The sequence below is a fragment of the Eublepharis macularius genome, chromosome 5 (genome assembly GCF_028583425.1).
Source record: "Eublepharis macularius isolate TG4126 chromosome 5, MPM_Emac_v1.0, whole genome shotgun sequence".
Classification (NCBI taxonomy): Eukaryota; Metazoa; Chordata; class Lepidosauria; order Squamata; family Eublepharidae; genus Eublepharis; species Eublepharis macularius.
In genome coordinates, this window is record NC_072794.1 from 74,566,445 (window position 1) to 74,580,778 (window position 14,334).

At 45.8% G+C, this 14,334-nt stretch overlaps 1 protein-coding gene across 2 annotated transcripts; it reads right to left on the reverse strand.

Moving 5' to 3' along the window:
- Positions 1-9,284: 9,284 nt before the first annotated feature.
- On the reverse strand, positions 9,285-13,784 carry GADD45A (growth arrest and DNA damage inducible alpha). Of its 2 annotated transcripts, XM_054979070.1 has the most exons (4): positions 13,420-13,784; positions 12,694-12,795; positions 11,803-12,022; positions 9,285-9,989 (listed from the first exon to the last, which is right to left on the reverse strand). In XM_054979070.1, exons 1-4 carry the CDS (start codon positions 13,461-13,463, stop codon positions 9,876-9,878), a joined length of 480 nt encoding a protein of 159 aa, XP_054835045.1. In that variant the 5' UTR covers positions 13,464-13,784; the 3' UTR covers positions 9,285-9,875. The 2 variants fall into 2 exon arrangements, with proteins under 2 accessions (XP_054835045.1, XP_054835044.1); XM_054979069.1 differs by having other exon boundaries at positions 12,694-13,784.
- Positions 13,785-14,334: the final 550 nt, after the last annotated feature.

A 14,334-nucleotide genomic window follows, 5' to 3' on the forward strand; every position in this document is an offset into this window, starting at 1 on the left:
AGCACTTGGTTAATCCTTTCTGTTTGTCCGTCTGTCAGCGGATGATGTAAACTACTCATTCCCTGTTCAATCCCCGTCCCATCCATCCAGGAATATAAACGCACAATGTTTTGCATGAACAGCTTAGCCAGTTTCTTGGCCGTGGGGAGCTTAGCATAGGGCATGAAGGGAGTTTGCATGGAAAACAGGTCTACTAATACTAAAATCACAGTCTTCCCTTTGCTCAAAGGAAGGTCTGTAATAAAATCCCTTGATACTGTTGACCAGGTGCATGGCGGGAATTCCAGAGGCTGTAAAAGCCCGGGCGGTTCCCCCTCTTTTTCCCCCTGATGCAGACTACCCCATGATGCAGACAAGTGGATACATATTGGGATATATCTTTCCTCATCCTGGACCAGCAAAACTGATGTTGAACTAAGTGTAGTGTTTACAGGTATACAAAATGACCTGCCAGTTTGGAATCATGGCATTTTTGTAACACCTCCCCCCACAAACTCTTAGGAATATACAGTTTACCATTCCTATACTAGCAACCATTTGCGGGTTTTTCCAGTAGCTTAGCTAAGTCCTCCACTCCCTTCTCCAGTTCAGTTTTTACTTTTTCCTCCCATTCACTGGGGGGGTTGTCGTTGGAGGGTTTCCCTAGCCTGCTGCCAAGTTAGGACTGCCCCTCCCAGCTGGGTAGGAGTTAATATTGTGTCCACAATCTCCTCCCTTTGGCTCTCGTGTTGTGGAAGGCAGGACAAGGCATCAGCCAGAAAGTTAGACTTCCCAGGAAGATGTTTGATCACAAAATTGAATTGTGAGAAAAACACCCATTGCAATTGCTTGGCACATAATTTGCAGGGCTCCCTTAACACTTCCAGGTTCTTATGATCTCTCCACACCTCAAATGGCAGCCTGGCTCCCTCAAGCCAATGCCTCCAAGTGGAGACAGCTAATTTCATGGCTGCTGCCTCTTTGTCCCAGATCGCCCAGTTTCAATCTGTTTCAGAAAATTTCCAGGAGACATATGCACAGGGGTGTAAATTTCTCTCATCCTCTTCCTGCAAGAGTGTCGTGGCTATGGGACCCTGAAGCTCCAACCCAGCTGAGGAGAAGAGCTGGCAGTGCCCTATAGACCGGTTCACACAAGTTACAAAACTGGCAAACGGAAAAGTCCCCCAAATGCCCTACAAATCTGCCACCAGTCTCTCAGTGTTTTCCCAAAGCCTCGGAGTGTAAGGATACCACTCCAAGCCTGTAAGGGAATTAAGCAAAACAAAGTCTACCTTGCAAAAATGGTTTTGCAAGTACAGCCCACAGCAAAATAAGTTTATGGTAGGTGGTTCACGAGTGTTTGCAAAAGTGAGTTCAGCAGAATGATTTAAAGCTTTGAGACTAAATTAACGCCCTCGCTCTGATGTGAGTCCCTCTTTGGGGGTTTAATAGCATAACAAGTATGTAAAAGAGGGCTGCCTTGGGTCTCACGTTCGGTAGCACCAACTCTTCTGCGACCTACTGGTAGGTGCCCTTCACAGCAGATCTCTGTCATTTCCCACCGATGGAGCTTCCTCCTCACTGCAAGACAGGGTTTCCTGGCTTGAGTCTTCGCTTCCTCCTGTCGCCTTTGATGCCGCAGCAGCCTCCTCTCCCCATTGCCTGGCCTGAGGGCGGGGCCAAGAGCGCTTTACCGATGACCTCTTGGAGCTTGCACTTTTTGTTGGGACCTTCCATTTGTCCTCCCTTGCACTCCACTGTGAAATGAGCAGCTTCTCCACACTTCAGGCATAGCCCTTGCTTCATCCTCCTCTCCTCCTCCCCCAAAGAAAATGAGCTCAATGGCCGACCCCTTTCTCCCAGTTGGGATCCCCTCGGGGGTTTCCTTTGGGTTGCTACTTGGTGCTGTAAGCACAGCAGTTTAACAACCTGCTCCTGGTTCTCCACCTCGCACGCCAACTGGATCCACCCCAGCAGGGTTCTTAGATCATCGTGCACCATCGCCTTGGCCACCAGGTCTGGGTTTAGGCCGGACCGGAAGAATTCAATCTTCACCCCCTCCATCCGGTCTCTCACTTTGTCTGTGTACTCATGGAATTCTGCGGCAAACTCTCAGACGGGCCGTTTGCCCTGCCTCATGCGCTTTATTTTTGTTCTCACTTGTTCCTCCTTGAGAGGGTATTCATATTGTGCTTTCAGGGCTTGCACAAACTCCTCCACGCTTCTCAGTTCTGGAGTTTGGCCAACATATAGGGTCACATACCACTTTGCCACTGCTCCCCCCAGCCAGGACCCCAAGTAGCTTACTCAGCTGGCCTTGTCCAGAAATGGGTGGCCCCACTCTCATAGAAACTCTCCCACTTGCACCAGGAAGTACCCCAGTTCCTTGGGGTCCCCTTCAAATCGAGTCTCCAGCTTGCCTAATTCCAGTGGCTACTGAAGCAGCACCCTGGCATTCTTCCTCCCATCAGTGCTGGGACCCCCCCTCAGTGGCCTGTCCTGAGGGACAATAGACAGTAGCTCTTGATCTTGCAGGCCGCCCGGGAGCATGAATACAAATCCTATTAAGGCATACATGTCGCACCTCAGCACCTCCATCTCTTCTTGAAGCTCAGCTAGGGGATCCATCCCCACTCGGTCCAGCTCTGATTCGCTGTCTTCTCCTTTCTCTTTTCAGAGTGGTCCTCTCCCCAAGAATATTCTCCGTCTACACAGGCTTTTCCATCGGCTTTTCTGTGTTCTCTCTCCCTTGAGGAGTTACTCCAGGTGGGGTGTCTTCCAACCGATCTAGGAAGCTGCCATCCCATTGCAGGAAGTTGAGGTTTGCACCCCCTTCTTATCCAAACATCAGTGTTGGGCCCACGTGGGTTTGTGGGGTCTTTAGGCTGATTGTGTTGTTGCTCAGGTGTCACGGGAGTACCACTGCCTGCTTCTTCTGTAGCCATAGCACAGATAGTAGGATCTCACAAGTTCTCCAGGTCCGAGAAAATTAGAGGAAGGATTCCTGTCAAGGTTCTGACAGGTGAACTTCCAGATACTTTACTGCATCAGACCAGGCTGTATGAGTTAAAAGCTCTTTATTAGAGGATCACAAGTTCATGACTCTAACAGGTCATTGACAGGAATGCTAGTACAAAGTAAAGCACCTATGGTTATACTCTCCTCTTCCCCCTCATCCACCCCCCTTTCCCCAGCCTGGGCCATTAGCTTTGGTGCGAAACTTCTAAGTGGGAATTGTTAGTCTGTTCCATGAGAAGAGTTCCTCAAGGCCGCCCCTCCTCAGACATAGCAAGAAGGCATGTGTAAACAACAGTAAGAGACAAATAAGGTGGTAGGAGGAGGTTCACACTACCTTCCCCTTCCCCTACACCCACAGGGGCCCAGTCAGGTAGCTGAGATGTATGGCAGACATCTAGTAAGAATGTCTGACAGTTCATGCTGGACATGATGACTGTATGGTGATTTGCCTGCCTTGTACCAAGGTCACAGTTGTCACATCCTGATAGCTTTTTAGGTAGTGTGAGGTAGAAGCCTGTGGTTGTGGCACATGTTGGTACCAATGATACTGGGAAATATTGATGAGTTGTCCAGGATGATAAATTTAAGCTGCTAGGTAGAATTTTGAAGTCCAGCACCTTCAGGATGGTATTCTTAGAAATGCATGGCCACCTAGACAGGCTGAGTTGAGATGTAGATAAGATGGTGTTGGAAAGTGAGGTTCAGACGTGTTAGGAATTGAGTGACATTTGGGTATATGGCAATCCTGTACTGAAGGGATGGGTTTCAGATGAAATAGAACCAGACTGCTGCTGTTTAATATTAAAGCACCAACTGTGGCAAAAGAAATGAATGAAAGCATGGCAGCTTTTAAACTGACCCATTGGAGGAAAGCTGACATGAGTGGAGAAGAGAGGAGTCTCTTTCTGGTTCTGTAAAACCTCATTCCCTGAAGATGATTGGCTGAATTGAGAGTGGTGAATGGGGTGTGTGCTTCAGGTATCCCAAATTGGACCTGATCCGTAAAGGTTCGGGGGTTCTGAATGGGGCCCAGCACGCTTCCCGAAGTGATTTGTATCGCTTCAGGAAGCTTCGGGGCCTTTAAACTTTATTTTATTTTATTTTATATTTTTTTATTTATTTTTAATTACTAACACTACAAAAAGGGAAAAATGGGAACAGGGGGAAAGGGAAAAAACAACATATAAAAACACACACACTACATCTACAGGTATTGCTTTCCCTTCATACTACAGTTGTTTAAAGTTAAAACTTTATAATATGCTATTAGATTGGTAGATCTTATAAAATACAAACTACAATCAGGATCAGGTCTTCTTCCCCCCCCCTGCGTCTTGGTCGCAGCTCTCTTTGAACAACTACAGTAGCTGTGCTCGCTCCCTCCCCCCCCCTTCAGCTTCTAAGTCCTCTTCTTGTTGGAACTCTTGATGATTAGACACAAAGTCCCTTAGCTGTGCTTCCGATATTATCTTGTGGGCTTGGTCTTTATAACTAAACCAGATACCTTCCGGAAATAACCATTTGTATTTTATTTCACGCTTCCTCAGAAGAGCTGCAAACCTTTTATATTTAAATCTTCTTTTCCGAGCTAAAAATGGAACGTCCTTCAATATCTTAACCTTGTTACCCAGAAAGTCCAAATCCACATTGTACGAATTATATAAGATGGCGTCCCGAGTCTTCTTAGATGAAAAGTCGATAATGATCTTGCGAGGCAGCTGACACTTCGTTGCATATTTTGAAGATGTCCGACGGACTTCCAAAATGTCGCTTTTTAACTCTTCTTTAGTTGCCTTTGCGGATGTCGCCAAAAGTTCTGACACCAAATCCTTTTCACTTTCCTCCTCCTTCACATTCTGGAGACGCAATACCGTCTGAGCACGATCCACTTGTAGCCCTATCAGTTGATTCTCCAAAAGCTTTACTTCTTTGTTTGTTGCCTTCATGAGTTCTGCGTTTTCCCGAGCAGACTGCTCTGCCTCCGAGGCTGCTTCCTTAATGGTTTTCACTTCACTCTCAATTGAGCCAACCCTTTGACCGATTTCATTCAGCTTATCAACAAAGGGCTTTATAGCTTCAACGACCGACCGCTTAACCAGCTCTTCAAGAGACTCTCCTTTCCCCTGCAAGGCAGCCAAAACAGATTTGCCCATAGCAGGGCTCTGCTTTTTCGTCGCCATCTTAGGGGGGGGGGAATCCGCCAACTAAGTTCCGAGACTCAATGAAGGGGAAGATATCCGAACCTTTTTAGCTTCAACTCCCACCAATCCTTCGCATACGCTTGAAATGACAGAAGGGATTCGCTACTTACAGATTTTCACCTTAAATCTGCTTTTTGCCGTTTTTCAATGGCCTGGCAGCACGCGATGTGCTGCGCAAGTCTGCCGGCCTCCGTAGGAGCGAATGGGCAATTTACCCCCTGCATTGACTTCAGGGGGCTCATCCCGGCGCGCTCCGGACCCTGACCCCCTCACTGGGAGTCCTGGGGGTTGACCCTCGCAGGTCAACCGCCCGGTCAGGCTGCTCAGGTGCTTCCTCCCGGACCTGCGGAGAGGAGCGTCCGACATGGCCGGGAAAACGAAACCGAATCGGGGCCTTTAAACTTTAAAGGGCTCTCTCCATTCCTCCCTCCCACCCACCCACCCACCACCCCACTTACCTGGCCTTTTGCTGTGACGCTGCTGCGGTGGAAGAGGCGGCTGTGGCCTTCCCTGCCACCCAGCTGGCTGTGGTGGTGGTGGAGGCAGCAGCGGTGCAGGAGGTGGAGGCACTGGCTCCGGCCTTCCCCACTACTCTGCAGGCTGCTGCTGCAGTGGAAGAGGCGGTGTGGGCGGCGGAAGCGCCAGCTCTGGCCTTCCCTACCATCCCTCTGGCCGCTGCAACGGCAGGGGAGGCAGCGTGGGAAGTGAATGTGCTGGCTGCGGCCTTCCCTGCCGCCCCTCTGGCTGCTGTAGCGGCAGAGGAGCCAGCATGGGCGGCAGAGGTGTTGGTTGCAGCTTTCCCCACCACTCCACAGGCTGTGGTGGCAGAGGAGGAGGTGGCGCGGGTGGCAGAGGCACCAGCTCCGGCCTTCCCCATCGCCCAGCTGGTGTTGCTCCTGGACAGGTAAGTGGAGGTGGGGGTGGGGGAACAGGGAGTCTAAGTGGGGTGGTGGGGTGGGCTGGGAGACAGCTTTCCCCCCCCCCCACTTTGGTATGCTCTGAATATTTACAGAGCATACCAAAGCGATTTAAATTCCCAAATTCTGGTTTTTACGGATCATTTTCCTGCCTTGGGTAAACCAAAGCAGAAAAACCGAATTTTTACCCCTATGCACCCCCAGTGGTGAACAATAGCACAATGGAACAAATGCTAACAACAATAGAGATCTGCCCCAAAATACACCATTGTTATGGATTCACAGCTTGAAAGTATTCCCTGTGGTACAGCTAGGCAAGTATGCAAATAGCAGCAGCCCATTCTACTATTACTGTATTTCTAATATGCTTTGGACCCCCAGCATGTGCAGCGAAAATGAGATTTAGCTACTACTTCAGACTAATTTTCATTCCATAGCTTTGAAGGCATGACCTAGCAAACTAGACTTAAGTTCTGCAGGCACACATGTAAGTGCGTGTACATACACAGTCTCCTTAACTGTAATTTCATCAGTAGTTAATTACTGATCTTTATGTTCACTGTTGCAACCACATATGGTATTGATGCTGAATAGTTTTCACTAATTTCAGTCAGGTTCAGTAAACTGCAGGATTGCATAGTGATAGTCCTTAGAGGATAATCCCTCTTCTCTAAAGGACTTCATATTTTTAATTTTTAATTTTATTTTATTTAAAACATTTCTATGCATCCTTTCCACCCAACTCAGGGTCTCCAAGGCGAATGTTACAACATTTTGGACATTAAAACAGTGTTTACAATCCAAGTATATAAAATATTTAAAACATGTAAACACAAGAATAGAGAGAAGGGAACACCAAACAAAACAAAAAAAGTCTTTACCTGCTGGAGGAAGATAACAATAGAGAAAGATGGATGAATCTCCCTGGGAAAGGAGTTCCAAAATTACACTTTTAATATCTGACATTTATGCCCTTAAATGTCTGAGATTTAAATGCAGTGGAAAACCATAAGACCAAAACCAATAAACCTTAAATGTGTGTATTCTTTTCAAAAGCAGACACTTAACATTGCATGTAGAGCAGTAATTCAGTTTCAAAGGACAGTGTCATTGTACAAATAATGGTATAATTTCCTTTATTGAAAATGTCATGTTATTCTTCAGTTTATGTTCCATGTTAACCCCTTGTTTTCCACCAAAGATAGCCAGCTTCTCACCAGCTGGTGAGTCTTGTTCAGATGTCCTCTTTTCCATTTTTGGCTTGCCATGCATCTTTTATATGTGCAGTGCAGTATGAGACACCAATATTGATCTTGGCAGGTGAATAAGTCCCAGCACCATCCACATTTGGCCTCATGACTTGGATGTATTGTGCAGCACCTTTGCAAGTATAATTTGATAACTGAGTGTAAGGCCACTTACTTCTGAGATCCAATCTTGCTTAAATGTTTCCTGAAAAGATTGCAATGTTAAGCTGCTTCTAGGTGTGCTGCTTATGTCATTGCTAATGGTAGCTGCCACATGATAAGACTTGGAGGTGTGATCTGGAGTATGCATCATAAGGCATGGCTGAGGCATAAGTCATTCCCCTTACACAAGACATTTGGCACAAGACTGGCCCTACCACCGAGCATCGTGAGCTGGTCCATATCCATCGCATTGTAGAGTACCATTAAAAGACACAAATTATTTGTGGTATTTCACAACGCACAATGTTACCTCCCATGTTATTCAATCTCTATGTAAAGCCTTTTGGGAAATCATTCATAGCTTTGGAATTGGGTGTCAATATGCAGATGATACCCAACTCTGTATCTCACTATCCAAATTGCCCTGGTGATCCAGTAAAGGTCTTGAGTCGATGCATGACTACTTTGGTCAAATGGCCGAGAGTGAACAAATTAAAATTGAACCCAGACAAAATGGAAGTGATGCTGGTTGGGAAAGTGGATATATTGAAGGACATTGTACACCCCACTTTCAGTAGGGTTCAGTTGACCCTTGTAGTCTGTTAAAAGTCTAGAGGTTATACTGGATCCAGTATTGCTGCTAGAGAAGCAAGGCAATGCAGCTGCAAAAAAATGTTTTCTACCAACTGTCTAGCCTGGAAGATAGCCCCTACCTTGACATGACCAATCTGGCCACCTAGATCTACACGACGGTAACATTGAGACTAAACTCAGCTCCCCAGCTGTGTTGTGGGGATAATAACAACACTAACTTGTTCACCGCTCTGGGTGAGGCAGTAATCTGTCTAGAAGAGCGGTATATAAGCACAGTTATTATTATTAAACTACTTTAACATATTCCCCTTGAAGTTAGCTCATAGACTCCAGCTGTTGCAGAATGTCACACCTCAGTTATTATCAGGAGCTAGGCAGAACATACATATTACTTCCATTCTGCAGTCACTCCACTGGCTACCCATCAGTTACCAGGTTTAATTCATGATATTGTCTATCACATACAAAGTCCTTTATAGCCTTGGTCCCTCGCTTCTGTAGGACTGCCCCTGTCTCTCTGCTCTGCCGTGGCAGCTTTGCTCATCTGGCCTTCTGCAGGTGACACTCTGCAACTGGGCAAAATCAGTAATTGCTCATACATGTGCACACTCTGTTGTGACCCCACCTTATAAAACTGTCTGCACCGTTAGCAGGGCTCCTAATCTCTTGGGTTTCTATAAACCAGGGGTGGGCAATTGTTTTGGCTCGGGGGCCACTTTGTGGGAGCGGAGGTTAGCGGAGGGCCGCACCTTTTAAAATGATTGCATTCATTAGTTAACTGCATTTCAGAAAAGGTATAAATTGTATCATAAAAATCAATAAATATAAATTAAATAAAATAGTGGTAGTTTTATTCAATTTATTTATTGTGCTAATTTCGTATCATCTATAGCTGCAAGCACATTTAATTTTAGAATCAGTTTAATGAGACAAATGTACCCTATCACACTTTTCTACTGTCTTGGTGGGCCACAAAAAACTCTGTAGCGGGCCGCATGTGGCCCGCGGGCCGCAATTCGCCCACCCCTGCTATAAACTATAGAAATGTCTTACCTCATAAAGGAGCTACTCTTGTAACTATCAGCTTTTGAGGAACTGTCACCAAAATCCAAGTTTATGTGCTGTAAGAAGTATGTTTAAAAAGCAAAGATACTCATTTTCAGTGGTTTTAAAGATTTTATTTCAGTGAACACAGTCCAATTTCAAACAAATTATTAAAATGTAGCTATTCAAACATTTTTAATACATATGGTGTAAGCAGGTTGCTCTTGAAGATCCGTAGCATAAATAAATCTTTTATCAATATCATAAAATAACTTAATGTTTCTTAAAATAAAAACTTAAGAAATCAGCATGTTGAAACAAAATAGCATGGTTTTAAAAATTATTAACCATTTTAGTTCATACAAGTGAAAGATACTTAAAAATGGAAACTAAAATTTGCTCATGTACAACTCCAACTAAGCGCATTTGCCACCCTGCTTTCAGAACCTTCTTGTAGAAGCCTGACTTCCTCCAAAGACTTCCTATTGCAGTTCCAACACAGCTTCTGCTTTCAGATCTGTCATTTTTCCAACAGCGCAGTCAAACATCCTTCAGTTTCACACCATTTGTAGCTCAACCTCAGCCTACCCACTTGACATCAGTTACTGTAATCTTTGTGTTACGCTGAGAAATTACTTCCTGAGCAAACTTCTAAAGTATTTTAAAACTTCAGTGCAATTTTTAAAATTCAGTTCAATTTAGTCCATATACTGTCACCGTTCAGGAAGGTTGATCACTGGGACCCACTGATCCATGTAACGACTTTCCCGGCAAAAGCAGATCAGCTGACTCAAGGCTGGATCCTTCCATTGAGAAGCATGTGGATTCTGTTGAGAGAAGAAGAGAAAGGATTATATAGTCACCATACAATGAAATTTGTTCAATATAAAACAAGTCTATCTATCAATGCTACAAGTATTTTTAGCAAGGAACTATCCTTGTACAAGAGACCCAATGCGGTGACCATACGTGGCATGGTACCTGCAGACACCCTTCCTGCTGCTTGCCAAGTGTTTTCAGAAGGTGGATGGGGCTTCTGATTGGCCACTGGAGAGCTGATTGGCTGTACATATTAAAATAATGTTGTTTTAGCAACAGCTGACACCAGTATGACAATTTTATTCTCTCACTCAGTCCTATGTCCTAAGATTGTTTTAAAAATCCTTTTCTCCCCTGCACACAAGCTTCCTATATGAGTGTAGCTCCACTTCCAGCAGTAGCCATTTTGTGGGTGCACCTACCCAATGTCAGAATTCCAAAGGTGCCCAGAATCTGCAAAAGGTTGGGACCTTCTACTTTACTATGTAGCAACCGAACATCTTTTGTGGAATTCGATGGATTTTGGTATGTGCTTGCCACAGTAGATTTTACTGTATGTTATGGCATTAACGTCATCTTCTTTTTGTAGTAAAGGATGCAGTGCAAGTAAACTTTAACCAGCTGAAAAGTTTACACGTGCTTTAACTTCTACTTTTTGTGAGTAGAAGTCAGCAGTATAATCTGTTCACAAATTCCTTCAAATGATCCAGATTATTTCAGGGAGTTGCTTATAGCATAGTTAATGATAAAGATTAAACAGCAGCCTTAATACAATTTGATTACCATTTTTGGTTGTATTAAACATTTACTGTGTTAAAGACATTCTTAAGCAAGCACTTGGATTAAAAAAAATTCTATGTATGGTCAGACAAAAAAAAATGAACGTTTGCAAGAATTAGGGCATTAGATCAGGTAAGCCTCACACTCCTGTAATTCCATAGTTGGAGGGAAACTGACCTATTTCACCCAATACCAACAAAACAAAAACTCATAATTGGATTTGCCTTCTATATACATTTTAATAATTTGATTTAAAGGAAAAAAATTGAAATATTGTATTTACTCAAAGAAAAATGATCATCAAAAATGTTATACAAACAAAAACATTATTGATATACTGTAACTTGTATGCAAATGTAAGACACCCCCCCCCACACACACACCTTTTAATGGCTTATCTGTGAAAAAGCTTAATTTTGTATTTGTGAAATACTGTAGTAAAGTACAGGCATGGGAAACATGTTTCTTAAAGGCATAAACACATGTTCTGGGCTGTACTTTCAACTGCCCACAAATCACATTTAATTCTGGGAACAACTTAGCACTGACTAATAATGACCAGTGTTTTCGTCAGAGTTACACTGAGCTATCTAATAATGACCTCTGTGCCAATTAGTAATAAGGAAAGACAAATATAGGCAGGGAGTTACTGTAGGAAGGTGACTCATGGAGTTGTCTTCTCCTGTTGTCGATGGGATGGAACGTGTTTGAACATGTCTGTACTCTGAAAAATTCTGTGAGCAAAGTAGAAGCTGTAATATGATTTGTGTAGAGAAAAAGGCTACTGAAAGGTCAGGTGCCTCCCTTGTAAAACTTAAAGAGGCAGGTGCACCAATGCAAGGACACCAAATGAATCACGACAGGGCCTACCAAGCTTAAACTAAGAAACTCGTTTTGAGAAGATAAAGGTTCAATTTTACACAGATTTGCAATTCAAACTTATCTCAAAGAAATGCTCCTTTTGCACCCAAGAGCTGAAGCAGGAACTGCCCTGGTTCAGTAGTTTCAGTGCTCTCGCTGTTTATAAAGTGTGTCACTCACCGTCACAAGTATGCAGTGCAGGTCTGCTGGCTGCTCGCCTCCCCCACTTGCCCCTAAGAGCAGCAGCTCAGCTAGCCGGCTTGGGTTGCTCACTCTGAGTATGTTAATGTCATTCTCGCAGCAAAACGCTTGGATCAGGGTGAAATGAATTTGTAGAGCAACATCCTGATTGTCTTCCTCATCTGCAGCCAGCAGACAAAGCACCACATTATCTGGATCCCTGCAAGGATAAAACAATGCAGACTGAGTTAGTCACAGCCCCACAAATAACAACACACTTTACAATAACAGAAAAGGAACAAAACAGGAACTAAAGTCAAAAGGTATACAAATGTAACTGCTAATACTGGCTATGCACAAAATGAAGTTCAGGTACATTATACTGGACGCAGTTGGTCTTTCACACTCATCTGATTGATTTTTTCACGTGCTCAGCATCTAATACTCTGATTCATAGACAAAGGGTTTTTTTTTTGCTTTGTTTTAATTGATTACATTTAGGCACTAAACTGAAGGGCACATTTTTGAAACTGCTGGTCAGCAGTTCCCATTGTGTCAACTGTCACTGTGTGCTTAGAACTCTAGCATTCTGGGTAAAAGAGACAGAAGTTCTTCTGAAAACTGTCCCAAAGAAACTCTGTGCTTGTATGACATGCATATTATAGAGGAAGCAACATTTACATTACAGTCTGGCCATATTAGTGCCCTGAACCCTATGCCCACCATAAAGATCACACCTCAAACACTCAGCAGATCTTGACTGTACAGAAGTCTCCTCAGGTAGAACAAAAATGAGACCAGCATACAAGTCAACAGGCACAGCCGCACAAGGAAAATTGTTATTATTAGACAACCCACAACAAGGAACCAAAAAAAAAAATCAATTCTCACACGTTGAGCAATTTGGCAGCCTCATATACTCCAATAGTGATGTTTCTCTGACTCAGGGCTTTGCTTAGGACTTCCTCCAAGGCATCCCCCACCTTCTCCATGCTGAAAGAAGCCAGAGAGACTAGTAAGATTTTAAAACTAACAAAAGCCAAACTCCGGACAAGAGGGAGCAACCGTGGGCGCGCGCACACAAAATGCATCACTGCCCCAGGGGCTATTCGGCAGCGCCTACAACCGCCCTGCACCGTCCTCCTCATCGTGCAAAACTGAGGGAGGGTCTTGAATGGAACACACCTTTGATCCCCAGCGACCGGACTCATCAAGACGGGGCGTCAGATGCAGCCGCCGCCGCCGCCTGAGCGACTGGGAGTTAAGCGGGTGCTGACTTTTGTCCTGTCAGGAACAATCCCTGCCTCCCCCGCCTCTCCGATTTCTGCCTCACACAGACATCGCGCATACACTCACGGGCGCGCGCGGATCTCCCTCCCCCGCGCCGCCTCTTCTCAGATCCCCGTCAGGCATTTTTGCATCGTCGCTTTCCGTTTCATCCCCCTCCTCTTTCCCCCCTCACAGCTGTGAGGCGGCGGTGTGCCGGCTGCCCGGCTTCTGCGCTTGTCCCCTACCATTGTCATCCACCGTCTCTCTCTCTCTCTCTACGGTGCGCTTCGGTATTGCAGGCAGAGCGACTTCCCCACAGCCCTGCCCAGTTGGAGCTACATTTCGTACCTTCCCAAAGCCGGGTGGTCTCCAGCGAGCTCTTCCAGAGTCATACTGCAGCTGCAGATCCTTTGCAAGGAGCGAAAGGGGAGAGGCAGTTGGAACCGGCGGCCCTGCCCTGTTTCCTTCGGCCCCCTACCCCCTTTCTGGACAGACTGGATGCGCGCTCTGCTTCTGCCCACGGTGCAGTCGTCCAGCGAACTTGCAGCCGCCGTGCGTGTGCCTCGATCAACCCGCGGGCGCCGCAGCACTTGGCTCCTGCCCCAGCCGCTCACATTCCCTGCTCTCCCTCCGACGCTTGCAAGCCTCTTCACACACCGGTCCCTTTCCGCCGCGGCTCCCGCTGCAACCCAGCACCTCTGAGGGACAAAGGCTCCCCAGGCTGGAGTTATCCTGCCAACCCCTAGCCAACCGTCTCCCCTCTCGTTTGCATACAGCCACGCCATTGGGCTATGCAAATAAGCCGAGGCTCTCAACTCGACCCCCACCCCACCCCGCGCAGGGGAAGCGGGGACAATAACTTTCTCGGCCCTCTCTGGTGCTGATTGGTAGATGACGAAGTTTGGAGAAGGCGGGGCTTGCTGTGGGAGGGAAAGCTGTGGGTGTCTCTCTCCCCCCTCTCTCCCGCTTCAGCTGTTTTTCTTGTTGGTGCACATTTTTCCTCCTTTGTTTTTTTTTGGGGGGGGGGGGGGGTTGGAGGGATTGACCTTAAGCTTCTGTTTGCAGACTTCATGCTTTTGCAGATCGCCCTTGTACAATAAATAATTATTAGTAAGCAGGTTGTAAAAGCCACAGAGGAGCTGCACTGTGCTTTAACTCTCTCGGGGACCTGGCGTGGCTGTGTGCAGGCTCTCGCAATGGCGGTTTTGATCGGGCTCCCAAGAACAATGCGGGTTGGGAGTGAGACCACACAAGTGAGAGAAT

Bases quoted from the DNA above. Each gene is read 5' to 3' on its own strand.
- GADD45A (XM_054979069.1), bottom strand. From the start codon at position 13,013: ATGAGTCCGGTCGCTGGGGATCAAAGGTGTGTTCCATTCAAGACCCTC. The intron at 12,023-12,693 runs GTGAGAATTGAT...TTATCCTTGCAG, and splicing joins GCTGCCAAATTGCTCAACGT to GGATCCAGATAATGTGGTGC. The intron at 9,990-11,802 runs GTGAGTGACACA...TTCTCTCAACAG, and splicing joins TGCACTGCATACTTGTGACG to AATCCACATGCTTCTCAATG.